The sequence below is a fragment of the Stigmatopora nigra genome, chromosome 10 (genome assembly GCF_051989575.1).
Source record: "Stigmatopora nigra isolate UIUO_SnigA chromosome 10, RoL_Snig_1.1, whole genome shotgun sequence".
Taxonomy (NCBI): Eukaryota; Metazoa; Chordata; class Actinopteri; order Syngnathiformes; family Syngnathidae; genus Stigmatopora; species Stigmatopora nigra.
This window is the reverse complement of record NC_135517.1, coordinates 319,720-340,566: the sequence shown is the minus strand read 5'-3', so window position 1 is coordinate 340,566 and position 20,847 is coordinate 319,720. Positions and strand designations below refer to the sequence as shown.

General features: G+C 48.5%; 4 protein-coding genes across 5 annotated transcripts; 2 read left to right on the top strand and 2 right to left on the bottom strand.

Annotated features, from left to right (window-relative positions):
• Positions 1 to 272: 272 nt before the first annotated feature.
• tomm34 (translocase of outer mitochondrial membrane 34) lies at positions 273 to 3,160 on the top strand. 2 transcript variants are annotated; one of them, XM_077727286.1, is made up of 7 exons: positions 273 to 528; positions 958 to 1,100; positions 1,592 to 1,691; positions 1,804 to 1,956; positions 2,043 to 2,333; positions 2,403 to 2,529; positions 2,610 to 3,160. In XM_077727286.1, the coding sequence occupies exons 2-7, from the start codon at positions 971 to 973 to the stop codon at positions 2,775 to 2,777; spliced, it is 969 nt and encodes a 322-aa protein (XP_077583412.1). In that variant the 5' UTR covers positions 273 to 528; positions 958 to 970; the 3' UTR covers positions 2,778 to 3,160. The 2 variants fall into 2 exon arrangements, with proteins under 2 accessions (XP_077583412.1, XP_077583410.1); XM_077727284.1 differs by having other exon boundaries at positions 274 to 528; positions 961 to 1,100.
• Positions 3,161 to 3,662: 502 nt separating this feature from the next.
• Positions 3,663 to 7,342, bottom strand: ywhaba (tyrosine 3-monooxygenase/tryptophan 5-monooxygenase activation protein, beta polypeptide a). The gene is made up of 6 exons (XM_077727287.1): positions 7,189 to 7,342; positions 5,301 to 5,460; positions 4,695 to 4,835; positions 4,333 to 4,620; positions 4,153 to 4,248; positions 3,663 to 4,088 (listed from the first exon to the last, which is right to left on the bottom strand). The coding sequence occupies exons 2-6, from the start codon at positions 5,451 to 5,453 to the stop codon at positions 4,032 to 4,034; spliced, it is 735 nt and encodes a 244-aa protein (XP_077583413.1). The 5' UTR covers positions 5,454 to 5,460; positions 7,189 to 7,342; the 3' UTR covers positions 3,663 to 4,031.
• A 2,803-nt stretch (positions 7,343 to 10,145) lies between these two features.
• Positions 10,146 to 18,310, top strand: rims4 (regulating synaptic membrane exocytosis 4). Its single transcript, XM_077727288.1, has 6 exons — positions 10,146 to 10,571; positions 11,536 to 11,677; positions 13,634 to 13,746; positions 14,457 to 14,558; positions 14,812 to 14,951; positions 15,643 to 18,310. The coding sequence occupies exons 1-6, from the start codon at positions 10,475 to 10,477 to the stop codon at positions 15,844 to 15,846; spliced, it is 798 nt and encodes a 265-aa protein (XP_077583414.1). The 5' UTR covers positions 10,146 to 10,474; the 3' UTR covers positions 15,847 to 18,310.
• On the bottom strand, positions 17,770 to 20,468 carry abraa (actin binding Rho activating protein a). Its single transcript, XM_077727283.1, has 2 exons — positions 19,783 to 20,468; positions 17,770 to 19,213 (listed from the first exon to the last, which is right to left on the bottom strand). Exons 1-2 carry the CDS (start codon positions 20,380 to 20,382, stop codon positions 18,776 to 18,778), a joined length of 1,038 nt encoding a protein of 345 aa, XP_077583409.1. The 5' UTR covers positions 20,383 to 20,468; the 3' UTR covers positions 17,770 to 18,775.
• Between the last annotated feature and the right edge of the window lie 379 nt (positions 20,469 to 20,847).

The following is a 20,847-nucleotide window of genomic DNA, read 5'->3' as shown; positions in this document are numbered from 1 at the left end:
TATACTATGTACTTATGAATTAAAAAATAACATTGTTTTATTGTTACTGCGCAAGACCTTGAATTAGCATCCCCAAATCACAATGAATTGGACATTAAGCGCCGTCTATGGTGAACCATGAGTTGAATGTTTACTATTTACTATAAACATTGATTAAAATCAATTTTTCATAATAGATCCCCTCAAACACGTCGTTAGGCCGCAAGTAGTACATACTCCTAATTTCCCATGGCACGAGAACGCATCGTGAGAAGAACCAACCCCCTCGAGCCGTCACAAGCGTCATCGTCCTCCCGCTGACAAGTGAGCACAGCCGGCCGGAAAGTTCCGGACGATCGCCCCCCTCTTCGCCGCATTTAGCGCTAGCACCTCAGGCGGAACAACAGCCTCCCAACCAGAAAGGAGGTAGAAACAAAGAAAAAGCCCTTGGAGGAATGCCTTTGTATTCTCCACCTTTCCCAATAAAGGACATTTTAAGCGTAACGCGCCGCCCGTCAACTTTCCCCGCCGAAGACACCGCGAAAGCCGGTGAGTGATACGGTTGCACGCCGGTGTTAGCTCCCATCTAGGCTAGCAAGCGGAAGTGGGCCGCGTAGATTAGCTTTTAGGCTCCGTTTATATGTATGTATTAGCCTAGCTCGCAACCGGAAGTGTGTCGCTTAGCTTCCATTCGGGTTAGCTCACATTAGGAAAACACTGGTCATGGTTAGCATGACATAGCTACATGTGAATTCACGCGCCGTGTTTGACATGATTTTTTTTCTTATTTCACAGCACAAAACGCGCCTTGTTATAAATTGCTTACTGTTTTGTTGACAGAGCATTTCTTGGTCTCGTTTTAGGAATTAGGATTTGTTTCCCCTGAATGAATTGGAAATGTTCACCAATGTGATTTGAGACGCATATTTTGGAAGATAGATAGTTGTCGCGTGAACTGAGTTTTGAATTCCCCGAAAGCAGGGAAGCGAGAATGAGTCAGAAAACGAAGGCGAGGTCGTGGAACGAACTGAAGCAAGCCGGAAACCAGTTCTTCAAGGCGGGCCAGTACGGAGAGGCCACCCGCTTCTACAGCCTGGCTATCGTCGAGCTGCACAAGTCGAGTGAGTAGACTTCCCTTTCTATCTACTCTATTACATTGCTACTATAATCATTCAACTTCCACTAATGAACTCAAGTAAAACATTATTTGGGACCTTCCCCCGAGGTGCCACGAAGGCAACATATACCGTTGCTAGGCAGAATTAAAACATGTTGGTCACCTACTCACTCACCTGCTCTTGACAAACAACAATAAAAAATGGAATACAAAAGTATTCAAAATCAAATGAAGGAAAAGGGAGTTTCATCTTTTTTTCATTTCATATTTTCAAAGAGTGATTTTAATTGATTCAAAAATATCTGCTATTATATTGTCAAATAAACTATCTGATATATTTTCCCCTGATTCGTTTTATTATTGAGGATTTTCTAGTTTTCGGATATTTTTAAACACAATTTTCTTTATTTCAATTTTTCCTGCGACTTTTTTTTCATTTGACCATGAATCGTACTTCGAGGTTTGCTTGCGTTTGATTGCCTTTCATTCTTTCAGATCCCAAAAATGTGGAGGACTTGAGCATTTTGCACTCCAACCGCGCCGCTAGCTACCTCAAAGAAGGAAACTGTACCGAGTGTTCCAAGGACTGCAACACGTGAGTAAGCGCCAATCCGCTGACCTCGCCTATTCCACGTGCTTTCCTTCAGCCGTCGGACCGGCGTCGTCCAACGATTTGTGTTGACGACCCGCTTCCGCTCCCCCGCCAGTTCTCTGGAGTTGGTACCGTTCAACGTCAAGTCTCTGCTCCGCCGGGCCGCCGCGTCCGAGGCCCAGGAGCGCTACCGCCAGGCCTACGTGGACTACAAGACGGTCTTGCAGCTGGACGCCAACATAGTGGCGGCGCACGATGGGGCCAACAGGTGAGTCGCTGCGGGCTGGGAAACGGCGCCCTCGTGTGTCCCCGCACCATGACTACACGCTTGACTTGGTTCCCACCGTTCCTCAGGATGACCAAAGCGCTAACGGAGGCGGACGGTCCGGCGTGGCGCCAGAAACTCCCCGCCATCCCGATGGTACCCCTGGCGGTCCGCGAGAAGATGAGCCGCGCGGCGCCGACTGTAACGCCGACGACGGCGGCGGCGGGGGGCGACGTCCCCGCCGAGGGCGCCCGGCGGGCCGGGGCGCTCAGAGAGCAAGGCAACGCCTTGGTCAAGCAAGGCCAGCACGTGGCCGCCGTCGACAAGTACACGCAGAGCATTCTGTGCCACAACAAAGAGCCCGCCGCCTTCACCAATCGGTGGGTACCCAAAGCGTGGCGGCTCACGGACGTCGACTAACTTGTTTTTTTTTGTTCCCGCGGAAACAGGGCGCTGTGCTATCTAGCTCTGGGGCGCTACCGCGAGGCCGTCCGCGACTGTGACGCGGCGCTGGCTCTGGACGCCGCCAACATCAAGGCGCTCTACCGACGGGCGCAGGCCTACAAAGAGCTCCAGGTAAAGGCAAATTTCGCACTCCCGTCAAAATATCATTTTATGGGTTTTGAAAAGAAAAGAACGCATATTTTTGTCTCCAGAACACGACGGCGTGCGTCCGAGACCTGAAAGAACTCCTGGAGGTGGAGCCCGGCAACTCTGCCGCCGTCAAGATGCTGCAGGATGTCCAACGAGAAGCTCCCAAACAGCAAGCGGCGCCGCCGCCGCCCCAGGAGAAGAAGAAAAGAACCAGAAACCGTAAGAAGTGAACCGTCGACGCCCCCCGATCCGCAGTGCCTGAAGGGTAATTTTCCTGCGTTTTGGCCATCCGACGCGCTACTTTTAGTCTCTCCTTTGTCATTTGCGTAACTTATTTCCGTTGTATTGTCCGTCGGAAAGCGAGTTGGCTGCGTCCATTTTGAAAGGCGTTACTTCTGTCGCCGTCCGTTCGCTTGGCGGCGACGTGGAAAAGACAAAAGGGCCGCCGGGGGGGCCAGTGGATTTGGATGATATTTGCGTTACAATAAATGAATCAGTCAGAGGGTGCTTTTGATTGAAGCAGAGAGAAAAAAAAGCTACTCAGAGCAGCCATTTTACATTTAAACGAGTTCAGTAACAGATTAAATGCGTTGTCTATCCTACAAAAAAAAAACATTGTTAGCAAGCTAGCTAAAAAAAATATGTAAAGTTACAACTTCAACATATCAGTTAACCGGACACAATTTCATTTGCAAACATTAGTTTACTGCCACTGTTGGATTTCTCATCAATTCCACCTGCGAACATGCTAGCATATTAGTTAATTATCGCCAACAGCTGGTGATTGAATCGTAACAAAAGTCCTAAAATATTTCAAGAATTCCAAACTAAAATATTCAACACTCAGCCATATAAGTTTATGTAAAATATTGTTTAATCAATTGGTTTGCAACCTTATTTTGGTCATGTGCAAGTCATTTGTCAAGTTTTTTTTTCAATTTATGTTGCAATAGTTCTGTACAAAGTTAGGGCCAACAAGATATTTCGATATATCCCCCCATTCCCTCTACTCGTTTATTCTTCAAATGGGGTGTCTTTGCCAAGTTGGCCATCCTTTGGAAGAACACCCCCCCCCCCCCTTATTTTCCGACCCGCAAATAAGAGCCATGAGCATCTTTGTTGAAAATAAACACACAGTTTAATAACCTTTTTTAGTTTTCTTGTTTGTTTGGATTAAAGTGGAATAAAAGCAGCCAGTGGGCGAGACTAACAAAGCCGACAGGAAGTTGGGAAGGTACGAGAAAAATGAGAAAGATTGAAAAGAAATGGCAGAAAGAGAGAAACAAACAAACAAAAAAAAAAAAAGAACAACCTCCTAGTGAGAAAGGACGGGCCAGAAGGTTCTAAAAGGAGCTGGTGGAGTGCCAAGGGGAGGGGGGGGCATGCGGATTCTTTTACAGAAGAAGGAATGAACGTTTGTGTGCATGATAAAGGAGGAAGAAGAAGAAGAATAGCGGGGCTGTCGGGTGGGGCGTCGGTCGCTACTAGTTCTCGCACTCGCCGGCCTCTGCTTCATCGCCCTGGTTTTCCGATGTCCACAGCTGCGTACAACAAGGGGGTGTGGCTCAAACTCCATCTTATTGCTTCCAGGAAAATTGGACTCACCGTGAGGTTATCCCTTAGTAGCTGCATGATGAGCGTGCTGTCTTTGTAAGAGTCCTCGTTCAGGCTGTCCAACTCGGCGATGGCCTCGTCGAAAGCCTGAAAACGGGGAACGAAAGAGAAAAAGGGGAGGTTGACGGCGGATCGGGGAGCCGGCTCGCACGACCGGGCCCGCCGACTCACCTGCTTGGCCAGGGTGCAGGCCTGCTCCGGAGAGTTGAGGATCTCGTAGTAGAAGACGGAGAAGTTGAGGGCCAGGCCCAGGCGGATGGGGTGCGTGGGCTGCATGTCGCCCTTGCTGATGTCAAAGGCCGACTGGTAGGCCTGGTGGGAATTGCTCACCGTCTCCTTCTTGTCCTCGCCCGACGCCACCTCCGACAGGTAGCGGAAGTAGTCGCCCTTCATCTTCAGGTAGAACACTTTGCTCTCTGCCAGCTGGGCGTTGGCGATCAAGAAGTTGTCCAGCAAATTCTACAAACAGGGACACAACATCTTTTCCATAGGACCAATCACAAAATAGATGACCACCGTGGGTGAGCACGTACCAGCACGTCGTTGCAGATCTCCTTGAGCTCCGCCTCGATCTTGACGCGGTAATCGCGGGCCATCTGCTGCTTCTTCTCGTTGCCCTCCGTCTTCTGCTCGATGCTGGAGATGACACGCCAAGACGAACGCCGGGCCCCCACCTGAGACCATTCACCCCCAAAGAAGCGTATGAGCCCATGCTCAAAATGACCCCTCTGAGCCATTTTACACCCCAAGTGACAAGGAGATGCCACCAAAAATCATAGCAGGTGACCCCAAAACCAACCCAAGTCACCACCTCAAATGCCCTCAAATTTCAGGCAAAATGCACAGAAAGTGACAAAACATGACCTGGAATCACCTGGCAATGAACCAAAAATGTGAGCCACCTGGAAGTGCCATAAAAAAAAACCCTAAAGTGAGCCAGAAATGTCCTAAAGCAGCAGAGAGTGTCCAGGAAATGCCCAAAAAGCAAACCCAAACTACAGCTAATGGCCTTAAAAGGAACAAAACATGACCTGAAATCAACAGGAAAGGACCCAGAACTGCCCTAAAAACAACAGGAAGTGACCTCACGTCAACCAGGAAGTAACCGACGCACATTAGCGTTCCCGTGGAAATCTCACCACGTTCTTGTAGGCCACGGACAGCAGATTGCGTTCCTCGTTGGTCAGGTCCTTGTTCTGCTCCGTCACCTGCTTCATGGCGGCCGCCATGTCGTCGTAGCGCTCGGCCTGTTCGGCCAGCTTGGCTTTCTGCACCAGGTCCGTCCTTTCCATCTCGCCGCTAATATAACAAAAACAAAAAAAGAAGAGTAAAAGGCCGTCGTTCCACGTCGTCAGTGACCTTCTAGTTCGCCGCCGCCGCCGGCGCTAAAACGGGCAAAAGTGGGTCGCCATTTTTAGACATGCTACGTTTGAGCAGAGGTGCTAAAGTCGTGCATTTGCCACAAAAATAGCGCAAAGTGTCAAGTTGACACCACTTACCGCCATTACGGCTTCTTATTACACTCCCCGACACTCCCCTCAAAAAATCTTGCGTGTTTGTGTTTCAGGCCATAATTCGAATTAAGATTAGGTTGGTAGAGAATCCATACGGTTTCATCTCTTATTTTGAAAAATATAAATGTTTTTCCAATTTGCCTAGGAATTAACAATTTATTAGCTTTTTATATGACTAAAAATCATAGCTTGTCCTACAAAGGGTTAATAAGGGATTCATCTGTCAGTGGTTTATTGTGTCATAACCAAAGTGTATTTTATTTCTCTTCAACGACATGTTATCTGTATTTCTATTGATGGGAAACAATGAGTCATAACAAAAGAATCTACTTATAAATGCGTTTTCAAATGACCAAAAACGATAATAGATTTATAAATTAAATTTCTCTTTACGTTATCTATATATGGTTTTAATCAAAAATAATTAGGGACCGCAAAATAATCTTATTATAATTGCCTTTCTTAAATGAGTCAAAATAGCCACTCGCCCTTTAAAGGGTTAAACGAGTATAAAGCCTTCCAATGGAGCGGCCACGCTAGCCAGCTAGCTAGCCAACGAGCTAACAGTCAGCCAAGTAGGCAGCCAGGCAAGCTCATAGCTCCATTTTCGGAGGACGGCGTAGCCAACTATTGGCTTACTTCCAACTCGTAGTGTCACCAAAGTGTTTCAAATTGTCGCCCGAGGACGTGGAATTGCGGCGCTACGCCGAGCGTCCCCGCAGGCTAGCCTTTTTTTTTCGTAAACGGGGCCTGCTGGTAGTTCCGCCCTCGTCGTTGTCGTCGTCTGTGGAATTTTAAGATGGTGGCTAGCCTAGCACGAGCGCACGCCCGCCCCCCGCTCATTCAGCGGCCCAGGCACCGTCCAGCTCAGCCGCATACAAAAATGCGGCCGCCTCGCTTAAAGACGTTTATATTTTTAACTCGCCAAAAGGGCCTCAAAAGGAACTCCGAGGAAATTAATTTTCAGAGGAGGGGGAACTCCAAGCAAACGAGGGGGTGTTAGCCCACGCCGCGACCGAGCATCACGGCTAGGAGGACGACGGCGAGCAAGCGAGCGAGCCCCGCGGTGGCCGAGGACCAAGAACGCCGAACCGGGGTAAGTCGTACCGGTCGGCCCCGTCGACGCAAAGCGGCGCTGTGGGCCGAAAGCGTCGCCGAAGCGTCGCCGAAGCGTCGCCGAGGACGACGACGAAACGACGCGGGTTCACGTTTGCGGTCAAATATCGGGCCGATAGAGGGCTACGGTAGCGGGTGACTCCCACCCCGCGCGGGGGAGGAGAGCTGCTGCGGCGAAGATATGCGCGGATCTCGGCCTAAATGCTAACGGGCTCGCGAGTACCAAGCCCTAAACCACAATGGGCACCTTCCGCCACGGAGGAGGAGGAGGCGGCGAAAGCTCGGAGAGCGGAGGGTGCTTGGATCCCATAGCTCTCCGAGCCTTGGCCTGCCGGGCCCCCTTCCGCGGCGGGACCTCCGATGGGATGGGGGAAGCGTCTGATTGGGGTCCACTTACGTTTCCAAGGTACGAGAGTTGCCGATTTTCCGCGGTGACCGATGAGGCTTTATCGAGCCGTCCTCCTCTGGCTGCTCAGGGTATTCAGGGCAGTACCACTTCCGCCTGCGCTGACACTTCCGCTTCCTATAAGCCCCACCCTCCCCCCGCCGGTTTCCGCGGCGACTGCGCCGAGGGGTTTCCCCGCAACCGGGCAGGGGCTTTGACGTCCGAGGTGCCATGGCAACCGTTGACTATTTCGCCGACACTGTTTTCTATTCCAAAAAAATCAATTGAACCCAGTCAAATGGAGACTTTTTTTCGGCTCATATTTTCATCTAAATATTGCTAAACACTTTGTAATTATTATTTTTGTTCCTCACCAAAAGAATATTTGAATAAATTACATTTTAATTTCCATTTGAATGTTTTAACGTATTTACGTGAATGTATTGAACACATTGGATGATTCTCATATAGTAATAATGAATTAGATGTGTAGATAAAAACTGTAAACCTAACTCCAAATTTTCATCATGCATAAAACCTGATTTGGTCATTAATTTGTTATAATGCATTAAAAAATAGTATTTTCATTTCATTTGAATGAATTCATATTTAAATGAATTTCGTTTGAACCTAATTACCATCTATTCACTGAATAATACTAATGATATTCATATAAAAACAATGATGGATATATTTAGTTTTTTTTCAATGGTTTTTATTAATCTTAATTAATTTCTTAATGCAATTTACCTACATTATTTCAATACATTGCTAATAAAAAAATGGAATGACTTTTCACTCTGGTGACATGTGTGCATTCAATACCAATATGTAGCAATATCCAGATGAAAATTTGATACCTTATTTTGAAAACCTTGCTATTTTCCCCGATTTTTATTTTGAAAAGCTGCCTGCCAATTTTTATCCTGGTTTAAAACTTGACTTGAAAATGTGAATTTATAGCTTCAGGCCTCCATTTGCTACCGTAACTTGACATGAAACACATTTTGTTGGTTTCTATGGCGCACCCCCCCCCCACTTAAAAAGATGACGTACGATTGTCTCCATGGCAACTGTCTCCAAGGCTGCTCTCAGACGGGAGTTCATCGTGGTGTCAGCTGATAGATTTGGATGCCACGGCACTTTGCGCTCATGCAAAGGATGGGCTGCTTCAAAGTAAGCGCATTTACTGGAGGGATGCCACCTATTTATTTTCAAAGGTCCTATCAGAAAAAAAAACAGTCAGAACTTTTTTCTCAAAGTTCTGAGATGCAGGGTTCGATTCTCGCTGGGCTCTTGACCTTCCCGTGTGGAGTTTGCTGTTTGTGTGGCTTTTCTCTGGGTATTTTGTAGACTAAAAAGTAGACGTTCTATATATTCTATTCATGTTGGATATAATGAGTTATTTTATATGTATATTTTTACATTTAATATATTAAAACTTGGATGATCGGAGAATGAAGTATTTTTTTTTTCATTTTTAAGATCTACTATACAAGAATATATAGTATTGCATCTGTGATGCAGTTTGTCAAATTAGCCACCAGGTGTCAGTAAAGTTTCCGTCTATTAACTCTCTTCTCGCTTGATTCTTGAAATAGATTTGAACTCCAAACTATATGCTTCACATAAGGAAAATAACTATTTTTTTAACCTTTATTTACGGTCCAATGTGTCAATTCTCGTGCTTCTGCTTTGAAATTCAATGAGTTTATCCATTCCATTTGTCTTTTAGTAAGTAAGGATTGGACGTCTATGAACACCAACGGCAGGCAGCCAGGGAATCGGACTCGGTATGGGGAGCCAAAAATATTATCGGGGCAATGCTATTTGTGCCAGATGTCCCAGTTTTGTTCTGGCGCTTGGCCCCAAATCGATAATCAATGGAGTGCTAGCGTGGGAAATCCATCTTTTTAAAACCATTGTTTCTTTAATAGGCGCCGCACGTGCTCCCGTTAGTGACCCGCGGCGTCTTCCGAGACCTCGGCGACGAGACGTCGGGACAGACAAAGTCGCTCTACTTAAAGTGAGTGGGAGGCCTCGGCCCACTTTTAACAAAAAAACTAGGTTAAAGTGTCCAAAAAAGCAGCGACCCATTTTGATTCCCTCCCATTATTGATAATTGAGCGCCGGCGCCCGATTTACTCCTCGGACGACGCCGGCAGAACAAAACGTTTAGCCACCAACCCTCTCACTTACCACAGATTGGACAACTGCGAGTGGCCAAGCCAAGTGGCAAAGTACCAAAAGAGCTTTGGTGGCCTCTACCAAGATGGCAGCCATGTTGCTGGTAGCTCATTTCTTTAAATAGATGATGTCAAATCGCTGGCCGCCATTGACCAAGTAGACGTCCGATACGTTTGAACGTGTGTCCCGGTCTCCCGCTCGAAACGGATTGGACGTCCACGTGCGTTAACTTGGCTTAAATCGCATGGCCTTAGCTTCAGGCTGGCGGCCATGTTGGTAGGGTCAGCCTTCATTGAAAAAATCTCATAATCATGTCGTGTTATGTCAATGTGATTATTTCTATCGTGCAAATGTAAGAATATTCCTTGGCTCCAAATCTCTGGAGCATAAAAAAGGTCAAATAAGGATCATATTTTATCATCCTTATGATCTATTTGTCCCATGAATTTCAAGATGGAGATTTTGTGTCCCTTTTTTAGTAGTTTGTGGCAAAATCCAAGTCACATTTATCCGCAATTTGTATGGCACATATTCATTGGGGGGGGCTTTAATGGCTCAAATGTCTCAAATGGCTCAAAGGATGATTTGATTTGGATGAAAGATTACATTTTGTGTTTTGGGGCAAAAAGCGGCTGCTACGTAAGCAGAGCCTGCTGGCCAATGGGATCTGTAGCCCCGCCCCTAACTTCCTCTCTCTCTCTCTCTCTTTCTCATAGACTGACGGCCCCTCCCTCAGCTCGCTGTCCCGTCAACCCCCCCCCCCCCACGAGCGAGATGAGCCCGAGACAGACGCGAGTTCTCCGGTCTCTCCCGAGACGGCGTCAGAGCGCGCCGCTTCTATGAGAGGTGGCGCCGGCGCGGCCGCTCGCCCTCGCCCTCCCGTCGCCCAGCGGCCTTTCCCTTGCGGCTTGGGGGGTCTGCCGCCGCCGGGGGCGGCCGACCACCACCGGCGGGCAAGACGCCGCGTGCCGTACTCCGCGTGAAGAATGCCCAGCAGCCCCGCCTGGCCAGGCCGGCCGACCTGGGCTCGGCGGCGGCGGCGGCAAAGGCGACGGCCGCTGCCGCCGCCGCCACCGCCGCCGGGACCGGCGGGGGGGGCGGCGGCCTCTACATGGAACGCTCGCAGAGCCGCATCAGTCTCTCCGCCTCCTTCGAGGCGCTCGCCGTCTACTTCCCCTGCGTCAACTCCTTCGACGAGGACGACGGAGGTGAGTGACTGACCGAGACAGAACGAGCGATTCGGAGACGACGGCGGACGTCCCGTACGCCGTGGCTTTAAGCCCCCCCCCCCGGGGGTCCGTACAAACGGGATGTCTGTCGTCGTCAATGGTGCCAAAAGTTATCCGTCCATGCGTCAATGACAATTTCAGTTCATTTTTTTCCAAAAAAAAAAATGAACTCGTCATGACATTTGTTTTTCAGCAAAAATGAGGAAAAACTGCAAAAATGTACAATTTGGCAAAAAATTGCAATTAAAATCAAAATCCCACCAAAACAAGATAAAAAACTATATACATTTTTTTGATTAATATTTTTGTCTTCCGGTCGACTCTTTATGTCCAATCTGCCTTGACATTGTTTTTTTCATTTTTCTTCATTTTTTGTTCCTTTTTTTTTTTTCCATTGAATGAGATGGAATGAATATTCATGATTGGACGTTCACCGCCGTCATTGGCGGCTCAAAACAATGCGCCAAAATGAACGGAAAGCCACCGAACATCGATAGAAAGTCGGCGAGTAGGATTTCCATCTGGCACTTTTTTTTGCCAATGCTAACCTTTCAAATGAGCTTTGTAGCAGTTAGCTTCTTGGCTAAAAAAAAACATTCCTTTTGTTCTTTCTTGGCAAACAAAAACAAAAAAACGGGGAAAAGCGAGCCGCTTCGGGGCCCGTCGACTCTCGGGGGGCCCCCGACGCGGTATTGGGGAAGGGGGCGGGGCCCGTGTGCGGTGAGGAAGGGGTGGGGCGACCCAAAACAGTCAGGAGTAAAAAATGGCGTGCGAGGAAAGGAGGGCTCCTCCGTTGGGACCCAGAAAAAGAGGAGGGGGCCAACAGGTGCGCCCCCAAAAATAGGATTTCAATCAACATGGTTGCCATTGACTGCGATAGACGTCCAAGCAAAAAAAAGCTCCTAATGTAACGTCCACTAATGCCAATGGCGTCTTCCGACAGAGCCGGACGGGCGCAAGTCCAAGGGCGCCATCCAGAGGAGCACGGAGACGGGCCTGGCGGTGGACATGCCCAGCCGCACGCCCAGGCAGGCCAGCCACGAGTCCATCGAGGACAGCGTCAACAGCTACGGCTCCGAGGGAAAGTCAGTCCCACGCCGCCATTTTGGATGCAATTCACCATACCGTTGTCATTTGTCACTTTGAAAAATTCAGCCCCCGAAGCCCGTTTGACGTCGCGGCGTAAAATTCGACAGACGTGTCTATTATGATTGGATCTACAAAAAAGTCTCTTGAAGCATTACCCAAAAAGAAAAAGGAAGCCGGCCATTTTGGATCCGAGTGACAATGTTACTATCGGTTTTGTCGGTTTAACACTCCTTAACGCATTTTGAAAAATTCAGCCCCCAGAGCTAGTTTAACGTAGCGCCGTGAAATTTGGTAGACGTGTCTGTTGACGTCAGACCTACAAAAAAGTCTCTTGAAGTATGATCCAAAAAGAAAAAGGAAGCCAGCTATTTTTGATTCAAGTGAAAAATTACTATTGGTTTTGTCGGTTTAACACTCGTTAACCCACTTTAAAAAATTCAGCCCCCAAAGCCCGTTTAACGTAGCGCCGTGAAATTCGGCGGACGTGTCCGTTAACGTCGGGCTTACAAAAAAGTCTCTTGAAGCATTAACCCAAAAGAAAGAGGAAACCAGCCATTTTGGTTTCAAGTGATTATTGACGTATTTTCGGCAGGCGTTGAAAAGTCGGCTCCCGAAGCCCGTTCAATTTAGCCAGAGTCCATTTTGTGGACGTGGAAGGTCACCGGGAGACCTGAAAAAAAGGCCCAATAAAGGCCTGGCAGAAAATCCACCATGTTTCTTTCAAGGTTTCATTCCAGATCCCTTAGGGGAACAAATGTCTGGGACTCCATTGTATTATTCATTCAGGCCCCCAAGCTAGTTTGACGTGGCAAAATGAAATTTGGGGGACGTTTCTGTCACCACTGGGCTGCACAATCACCCAAAATAAATAAATAAATAAATGAACAAGTCAAGAAGGCATTGCGCGCTCGACCTTCATTGACAAATCCAGTCATATCTCATCATATTTGCTAGAAATCATCATGAAAAGTCAATCCAAAATCACCTTGCAAATGCGTGACATCATCACTTTTTTTCTATTTGTGTCATTTTTGTATTATTTATTTTTTAGCTTAATCCCGCAGGCAGCGGCGTAATCATCTAAAACCGTAATAACTCCCTGGGCTAATGTTGATAGACTTAGCGCATTATTAATTCACAGCACATCTATCTATAAAATTCCAATATACTAGTCTGACCTCATTACCGCCAGCTGCCGCCGCCGCCAACGCTTTTGACGGATCGCGAGCGCTACCAAACGGGATGCCGTCCGCTCGCGGGGGTGCCGTCTTTCACTGATTCAGAGCCCGCGGCCGCTCTGCCTTGCCACTGGGAAATTTGGCATGCCGCTCCATCATTGCAAAACTCAGAAAAAGGGAAAAGTTCTGCTCCAATGCGGACATTTTGGACATTTTTCCTTCTGTCGGAATATTTGGCCCCATGCACTCGTGATTTAATTTCTCGGGCCGCGTAAAATGAGGCGTCGGGACAGATTTGGCCCCCGGGCCGCCACTTTGACACCATTATCTTCAAGAGGAAATGTCCATGTCCGATATTTTGGCTTAAAGATATTTTGGTCTCTTTTATGATTGCCAAGGGCTTATTATTTAGTAAAATTAAAAAAAATCTGCCCCTGTATCTACCATTGAAACGCCACCCAAAGTTTCATTTTTTGGGGTCTGAAGTAGCCATCTTGCGCTATTTGTCGGCTAGTGGCAGAGCTCCTTGAAATGCAAAGGTGAAATATTGAAAGAGGCCCACGTTAGCATCACGGACTAATCCCGGCCGGCTAAGTGATTGGATCGCCGCGAGACGCTAAATGATTCGGCCACGAGATGACGACCACTTGCGCTTCATTAAAAAAAGCCGCTCCCGTTTCTTTAATACCCGCCGGTAAATCACGCCGTGAATTTGGCGCCGGCTAACTGTCTTTTTTTTTTCTTCTTTTTTCTCTCTCCTCTTCTTTTTGGCAGCCTCAACTACAGCGGCGTGTGCCTGGCCTCCGACACCCAGTTCAGCGACTTCCTGGACGGGATGGGACCCGCCCAGTTCGTGGGACGCCAGACCTTGGCCATGACGTCCATGGGTGAGTTGCACCGTCTTGTCGTCGTCCTTTACCTAGCGACCGTCCGTCCCTTCTCCGTCCGCGGAAAGTGGGTCGCCCAAAAAAACTCGGCGTTCTCGGCCAAAACACGCCGACGGAAGCGGGTCCAGTTTGCGCGGTTACGTGATGGCGCGCATCCCAGAATAGGCAGCTTGGCGGCGGTCTGAAAGCGGCGAGCGGCGGGACCCAAAAAAGATGGAACAATCAGATTTGTGTGGTCCCCAATGGAGGAGGACGCTTTCTGGCGCGCTCACATTTGTACTCTGGGACTATTTGATTGGTTTTTGGAATGTGGGAGGAACCCATAGCTCCCAGAGAAAACCCAGGAGGGACTATTTTTTTAAGTTCATAAAAATGTGAAAATCCACATTTAAACTCATAAACAGAAGCCACTCTTGCTACTACGACTTAGCACTGAAGGAAAAAAACCTAAATATCCTATAGGGTGACCTCTGGTCTTTAATAAACGCCATATTGGAGGGATTATTGTTTTTTAGCCATTATGATCTCCATTTTTATACCATGAATCATTATTGTATGATCCACAGGATGTTTAATACATGTGCAAATGAAGACAAGGCGGATAAAAGCTAAATGAAATGAATAAAAACAGAAATACGTACCCCCGGCCTAGTACAATATCAATTTCTTCTTTTTTAATTAAACATTTTGCGGCGACGTGTTCCTTCCAGGTGACGTGGAGATCGGCCTGATGGAGAGAAACGGAGGTCTGGAGGTGGAAGTGGTCCAGGCCAGAGGACTCACCATGAAAGCGGGCTCCAAGGGGCCACCCGGTGCGTCAAAATATATATATATACGGCAAATAGTCCAAAATGGGCACGCTTGCGTTGGTTGCGTAACGCGCGCCACGCGGCGCCGTTGCGTAAGAAGAAAGCCCAGCGGGCCCAAAAGGATAAAGGGCGCATTAAAACAAATAAAGAGGATAACCTGAAATGCTTTTATTGTGCTGCCGGACGCTAGCTAATGGCTTTTTTTTTTTTTTTTTTTTTTTTTTTCATTTATTCCCTTTTGGATTGTTTTGCTCAGCGGCCTACATCAAAGTCTACCTGCTGGAAAATGGCGCCTGCGTGGCCAAGAAGAAAACCAAGTCGGCCAGGAAGTCCTTGGACCCTCTTTACAACCAAGTGCTGGTCTTCTCCGAGAGTCCGCAAGGCAAGGTGGTCCAGGTAAGCTCAAACCCGGCACCCCGTAGAAGCCAATCCCCTTTAATTACACACCGATACGTCGTTCGTCTTTGTCGTTTTAATCATCTTTTTTTAAATTCGTGCAAACTCTCAATATCAGCAACAGCGTTGGACTTTAAAAACAGTAAAATGACAAAAAAAGTTTTTGTTTATGGCTCAACGTGGTTTCCAAGCCCGGCTCTAAAATGTCCACTCTGATCCAAAATGGCCGACTCGCTGCGACCTGTTGGCCTTTTTGTGTGGTGGCAAATTGGCACAAATGTGGTGCATCTACCAGCAGGCCTCCTTGAAACCTTTGTGTAAATATCCTCATAATCGGCATATTTGCTAAATTTCATATCTCCAAAGTTATACGTTTCTAGAGCGTCAAGTGTCAATGGAAACTAAAATGAAAGAGCCTAAAATATCCCCTTTTAAGCCAAAATGGCGGACCGGGGGCCTGGTTTCCCAAAACCTTTTGTTTCTTGTCCTCAACACGGACATGTCGGCCATGTTGGCTCAGGAGCGCAATTTAAATGAGCTCCAGCGTGGCTCGTCGTACGATTGGCCGGCCGGCCGGCAACCAATTTAGGGTGTCCGATCGTTGGCTGGGATGAGCTCCAGCACCCCCCGGCGTCAATTTGCGTAGCAAAAAGCTCAACCGCGTTGTTTGTGATGTTTGCACGGCGGGCAGCTGATCGTGTGGGGCAACTACGGGCGCATGGAGCGCAAGTGCTTCATGGGCGTGGCCCGCATCCTCTTGGAGGAGCTGGACCTGAGCCGCACCGTGATTGGCTGGTACAAGCTCTTCCCTACCTCGTCCACGGTGGAGCCCAGCAGCGCCCCCCTCCTGCGCCATTCCTCCCAGATGTCGCTGGAGAGCGCCGAGCGACCCTGACGGACGGACGGACGGACGGACCGATCCAACGCCGTCCCTCCCTCCGTCCGTCCGTCCTCGCCATCGTCTTCCGCCCTTTTCTTTTATTTTCTGGCCCTTCTCAAACCGGGGGAGCTGCCGCAATGTGACAAATTTCAACCTATATTTACAAAATTCGACTCTAAAAACAACGAAGTGGACCCCCAGTTTGAGAACTGGTTTTATTTATGAATTTATTTTTTGATAACGTGCCCACGTGAGCTGCTTGTCACCCACATTTTGACATTTTTTTGTATATATACCCACGCTCCATCCTAATCAAGTCTTCTTTGAATGTAGCATACGTTAGCTTAGCGTAGCAGCGCGCTAGCAACAAAAAAAGGGAAAATTAGCCACACTTTTTTTGCACTTGTAGATCAAAACTTGACCAATCGATCCAACTGATTTCTACAACAAAACAATGTCAAAAAAAACCAAAACATTGCGCAATTGTTGAGGTTTAAAATATGATATATTATATATTAATATATAATAATATAACCTATCCTTATCACAATTCAAAGGAAGAAATAATTAGCAATAATCATTTGGTTTAAATCCTAAAATGTATACATGAAACAGTCCCCCCCCCCCAAAAAAAATTCTAAAACCCAAATTTGCACCCAAAAAGTCGCACTAGCGTTAGCAAAAATCCTCGCACTGACGGCGTGAAATGTACACTCCCCTAATTTTCATCCAATCTGGCGGTGGGTTTTCATTGGACGAGACCTCACGTAGCTTTTAGCGAGCTCGTCTTTTAAACCCGCTGGCGTTTTGGTCCTCTTCGCTATATAATGAATAATTCTTTGAGTTCTGAGCCACCCGCTAACCGTCGCTAACCGTCGCTAACGTGCCAACTTTGACCAGCAAGTGTCTTTCTTCATTTCGTCGTCATTTACATTTTAGGGCACTTTAAGAAATTTGGTTGTAAATATTTCCCATGGCGGGCCAAAGGTTGGCTAGCTGGTCGCGTTAGCCGCTAGCAAATGCATGCAAGACACAACGTAGCATTTTTTTTATTTTAAAGGACTTGGAATATACAGATAATCGCGGCAAAGTACGAGCGAGGGCCCAAAAAGGTACAAAAATAGCACTACCAAAATAAATCAATAGTATTATTATCAGTACTAAAGAAAAATGTGTGGATGTAGTCAGGCTAACGTGGCTAAATTAGCCGCTATTTAGGTTACGTAGCGCTTCTGCTAAATTAAATTTTAGTATTGAGAGCATCTTGCGTGTTAGAATGGCTTTCCCGTATAATTGCAACCTTAATTTAACAGATTTTAGGCGCCAATTTATAATCAATAGAAGGAATTACACTAATACTTTGTCCTTAGCTCGCTGCTAAGCTAAGATCGTTCACTTATAGCGCATAGAAGGTCATTTAGCCAAATTAGCTTCAATGCATCCATACATACAAAGACTTTAATTACATAATATTACAATATATGGCTTTATTCAACTAATATTGTGTACGTCTTTATCCTTTTCCTCACGCAAATATGACAAATTGACTCTTTCAAACTAATAGCATGAGACTTTAATCACGTAATATTGTGACTTTAAAGTTTATTCTCTTAAAAAGATGACTTTATACTGGCATCGTTATACATTTTTTTAATTGTAAACACTTTTATGTTGCGACGGTCAACATTGAAAAGCATCATTTCAGCCTTTATTTTGGTAGTCCTATTTCCTGTCCACGGTAGCGTTGAGTGAATTTGCGGCGGCGTCTTGAAGCCACTCTTTTCGTTGTTTGTTTTTTTTCCGTACAAATTCCGGCCTCAGGTTCGCCATTAGCGCCACTGCAGGGACTAATTTAAATCAACTCTATTCCAATGGTCACCATTCCTTAACAATATCGTACAAAGCCGTCCGTCATTGACACAAGCAATAAAAGTCACACACCCCCCTCGCCCCTCCTTCCCTTGCGCTAACACGTTAGCCTGTAGCTTGGTCCTCCTACTAAACACAGCTTTTTTTTTAACAATGCAAAAAATGTAGACGTTATTGTATAAATACGTCGTTCGTCGGCAGCGAATGAACTGGGTGTGTTTGCTCTCCAATATTTACAAGTTTTGTGCCAAAACATTTTCTTAAAAAAAATCCCGTTTACAATTTGTTATACTTTTTAATGAGCGTTTTAATGACGTCACTGGACGTTAGCCACAAATGTAGCCACAAACGTCTTTTGGACTCCAAACATTTCACCACAATAATTGTAAGCGTCACTTTGTTGATGATTTTGTTTTTGTTTTTTCTGCTCCTAAAAGTCTTGAAAATGTCACCCGATTGTCAAACTTGGGATTTTAGCCAAAATTCCCAGCACGTAGCATCACGCACGCTATTCCGAGCGAGCGTGATTTTCTTTCAATTTGTTCATTGAATGTTTGGATGCACATTTTGTGACTGGGCTTAAATAAAGTACAAAGAAAGACACAATCAATTCAAAGTAACTTGTTGGTTGCTGCTTTTCCCACTGCATTGTAAACATTGGAATCATTTGCAAATTCGGCTCTAGCACCCCACTCACATCCCCAAAAACATGTATGCTAGGCTACTTTAGCTCTCCAAATTGCCCCTAGCTATGATTGGCCGTTCATTAGCTGGGAAAAGCTCCGGCACCCCCTCCCACATCCCCAATAACATGCATGCTAGGCTATTTTGTATGCTAAATTGTCTCTAGCCATGAGTCATGTTGGTTATTTGTCTCTGTGATTGGGTGGCCACCCATTCAGGGTCTCTCCCAATAGGCTCCGGCACGCCCCGCGACCCTGGTGAGGATTCGCGGTTGCCAAAATGAATCTACACAGTCCGTCTCCGTACAGCCCCGAGACCCGGCGGCATTACCGACACGGGCGCAAAGAGGGCGTCGGTTCCCGAGGGTGCCGGAGACGGACGCACGTGGTCGTCATTCCCTGACGGTGATGACCACGTGGTCGTCCCGGCCCTTCCACAGCATCTCTCCCTCAAAGTCCAGCATGCCGTGCTTGCGGCAGCGCAGCAGGATGCCCACCACCTTGTCCGAGATCTTCACGTAGCGGTCGAAGAGTCGGCCGAAGGTGACGGCCGTCCGACCCCGTCGGTCCCGGTAGCCCACGTCGCCGACCACGCGCACCATCTCCTCCATCTCGCGACGCACGTGGCGGTGGGCCCGTTCCCCCCGCTCGGCCGTCTTGGAGCCCTCCTTGGGGCGTCCGTAGCCGCTGTCGCCCTTGCGCAGGCGCAGGCTCATGGCGTAGTCGTAGTCAAAGTCCTGGCTGAAGGGGTTGAGGCGCTGGCCCTCGGCGTGCTCCTCCGACCAGCGCTGCCAGCGACTCTTGATGTCGCCCGTGTCGCTCGTCGTCACCTGAGGGATAGCGTTAGCTTAGCGTTAGGCCTCTGGGGGAATGATTGTCACCAGGTTAATTGGATGCTAACTCGCTCCTAGCTACGATTGCTTGAACTTTGCCCCGTGCTTGGCTAGCCACCCATTCAGGGTGTCCCCGTCTCCGTTCTGCTAGCTTGTGGGACTTCCCCACAGGGAAAAATGGCGAAAGCTTCGTTAGCGTGGCTAGTCATTACTAGTCGATAGTGTCCTTTTAGCAGACGGTGGAACGGAATGTCACGCACGCTAACCACGTGGACCGGTTTGACGTTAGCTTGGGTGGACGCAGCTGTCCACGTCACTCTTTGCTTTCGGCTCTTTCCTACCGCCGGTGGTTGTCGTCACGTCGACCTTTCGGGGAATGGCCCGACGGAGTGGCGTGCCCGATCGCTTTGGACATAGCCAGACGGCATTACAGAGTTACGGAGTCACGCACGTGTTACACCACGTTGGGACTCGGCTTCTATGTCACGTTAGCTGAGCCATGCAGGCCCCAAATTTCAAGGACCCCGCCCCAAACAATATGCCCCACCCCCCATTTTTTCCGCTACCTTGACTTTGCAGCCGGCTTTGGGACACTTGATGTCCACGACGGCCTCCACCTCGTCCCCCAGCCCGCTGTCCTCCGTCTCCAAGCTGCTGCTCCTGGAGCCCAAGTTGGCGTCCATCAGCGCGCTCTTGCGCTCGCCGACCACGCCGCTCCCCCGCAGCGCCCTCATTTGCCGCCTGCGCTGGGGCGACTCGTTACCCAGGAAGGGCGTTCTCTCCCGGGCGGGCTCCGCCGACTCCATCTTGCCGCGGATGGCCTCCACCGCGTCCCCGCCCCGCTCGCTGACTTTGGGTCGGACCGTCCTGGAGACGGAGACGCCCCGGATGGCATCTTCCGAAAGCGGGGCGGCGGCGGGGGCCACCTTGAAGGCGCGCCGGCGCTCTTTGTCGTCGTCCTCCCGCTCGACCGAGGAGGGCGCCCACCCGGCGGGGGCGGAGTCCTGTTTGTCGCTGTGCCGCTCGGCCCAGCCCTGCCAACTCTTGGCCAGGCCGGCCACCGCCGCGGCGCAGCGGACCTTTCTGACGGCGCCCTTGAAGGACGGGGGCTCTTTTCGGGCCTCGCCCGCGGTCGGCGACGTCGGCTCCTTGTGGCCCGCGCTCATGACCAGAGGATGTAAAGAAATCTCCCGCTAAGGCCCGATGATCCTTTCCGATCGGCCTCCAAATCTGGCGGATCGTCGCTGGCTCCGTGGGGGCCACCTTTAAATAGCCGCGGGGGGGGGGGGGGGGGAAGGGCGGGGCCACGTGCTGGAGGGTGGGGGTCATGTGCAAATGGAGACACCTTCAAAAGCACAAACACACTCACACACGTGTACAATGTATGCCACGGCCATTTTGTGTACACTAGGCTCGAATGCGAGTGCGTGCGTGTGTGAGATGACAGATGTTCTAAAAATGGCGTCCACCTGTCAAATTCCACAAGCGTGGCGTCTGAGCTGCGTACTCACATCCCTTGAGAGTACACGCAGCTACTATTTGGGTCGTCTTTGTCAAACTGTACTTTTTGGAGTGTCTAAGACACGCTGTTTCTTCATTGGCCCCTCCCACTCTAAATAGATTGGGCCTCC

Excerpts from the sequence above, each read along its gene's own strand:
- rims4 (XM_077727288.1), top strand. The coding sequence starts at position 10,475 with ATGGAACGCTCGCAGAGCCGCATCAGTCTCTCCGCCTCCTTCGAGGCG. Across the intron at positions 11,678-13,633 it reads AGCTACGGCTCCGAGGGAAA|CCTCAACTACAGCGGCGTGT; the intron begins GTCAGTCCCACG and ends TCTTTTTGGCAG. Across the intron at positions 13,747-14,456 it reads CTTGGCCATGACGTCCATGG|GTGACGTGGAGATCGGCCTG; the intron begins GTGAGTTGCACC and ends TGTTCCTTCCAG.
- abraa (XM_077727283.1), bottom strand. The coding sequence starts at position 20,382 with ATGAGCGCGGGCCACAAGGAGCCGACGTCGCCGACCGCGGGCGAGGCC. Across the intron at positions 19,214-19,782 it reads AAGCCGGCTGCAAAGTCAAG|GTGACGACGAGCGACACGGG; the intron begins GTAGCGGAAAAA and ends GCTATCCCTCAG.
- tomm34 (XM_077727286.1), top strand. The coding sequence starts at position 971 with ATGAGTCAGAAAACGAAGGCGAGGTCGTGGAACGAACTGAAGCAAGCC. Across the intron at positions 1,957-2,042 it reads GCGCACGATGGGGCCAACAG|GATGACCAAAGCGCTAACGG; the intron begins GTGAGTCGCTGC and ends ACCGTTCCTCAG. Across the intron at positions 2,530-2,609 it reads AGGCCTACAAAGAGCTCCAG|AACACGACGGCGTGCGTCCG; the intron begins GTAAAGGCAAAT and ends TTTTGTCTCCAG.
- ywhaba (XM_077727287.1), bottom strand. The coding sequence starts at position 5,453 with ATGGAAAGGACGGACCTGGTGCAGAAAGCCAAGCTGGCCGAACAGGCC. Across the intron at positions 4,836-5,300 it reads CCGTGGCCTACAAGAACGTG|GTGGGGGCCCGGCGTTCGTC; the intron begins GTGAGATTTCCA and ends GAATGGTCTCAG. Across the intron at positions 4,621-4,694 it reads AGATCTGCAACGACGTGCTG|AATTTGCTGGACAACTTCTT; the intron begins GTACGTGCTCAC and ends CCCTGTTTGTAG.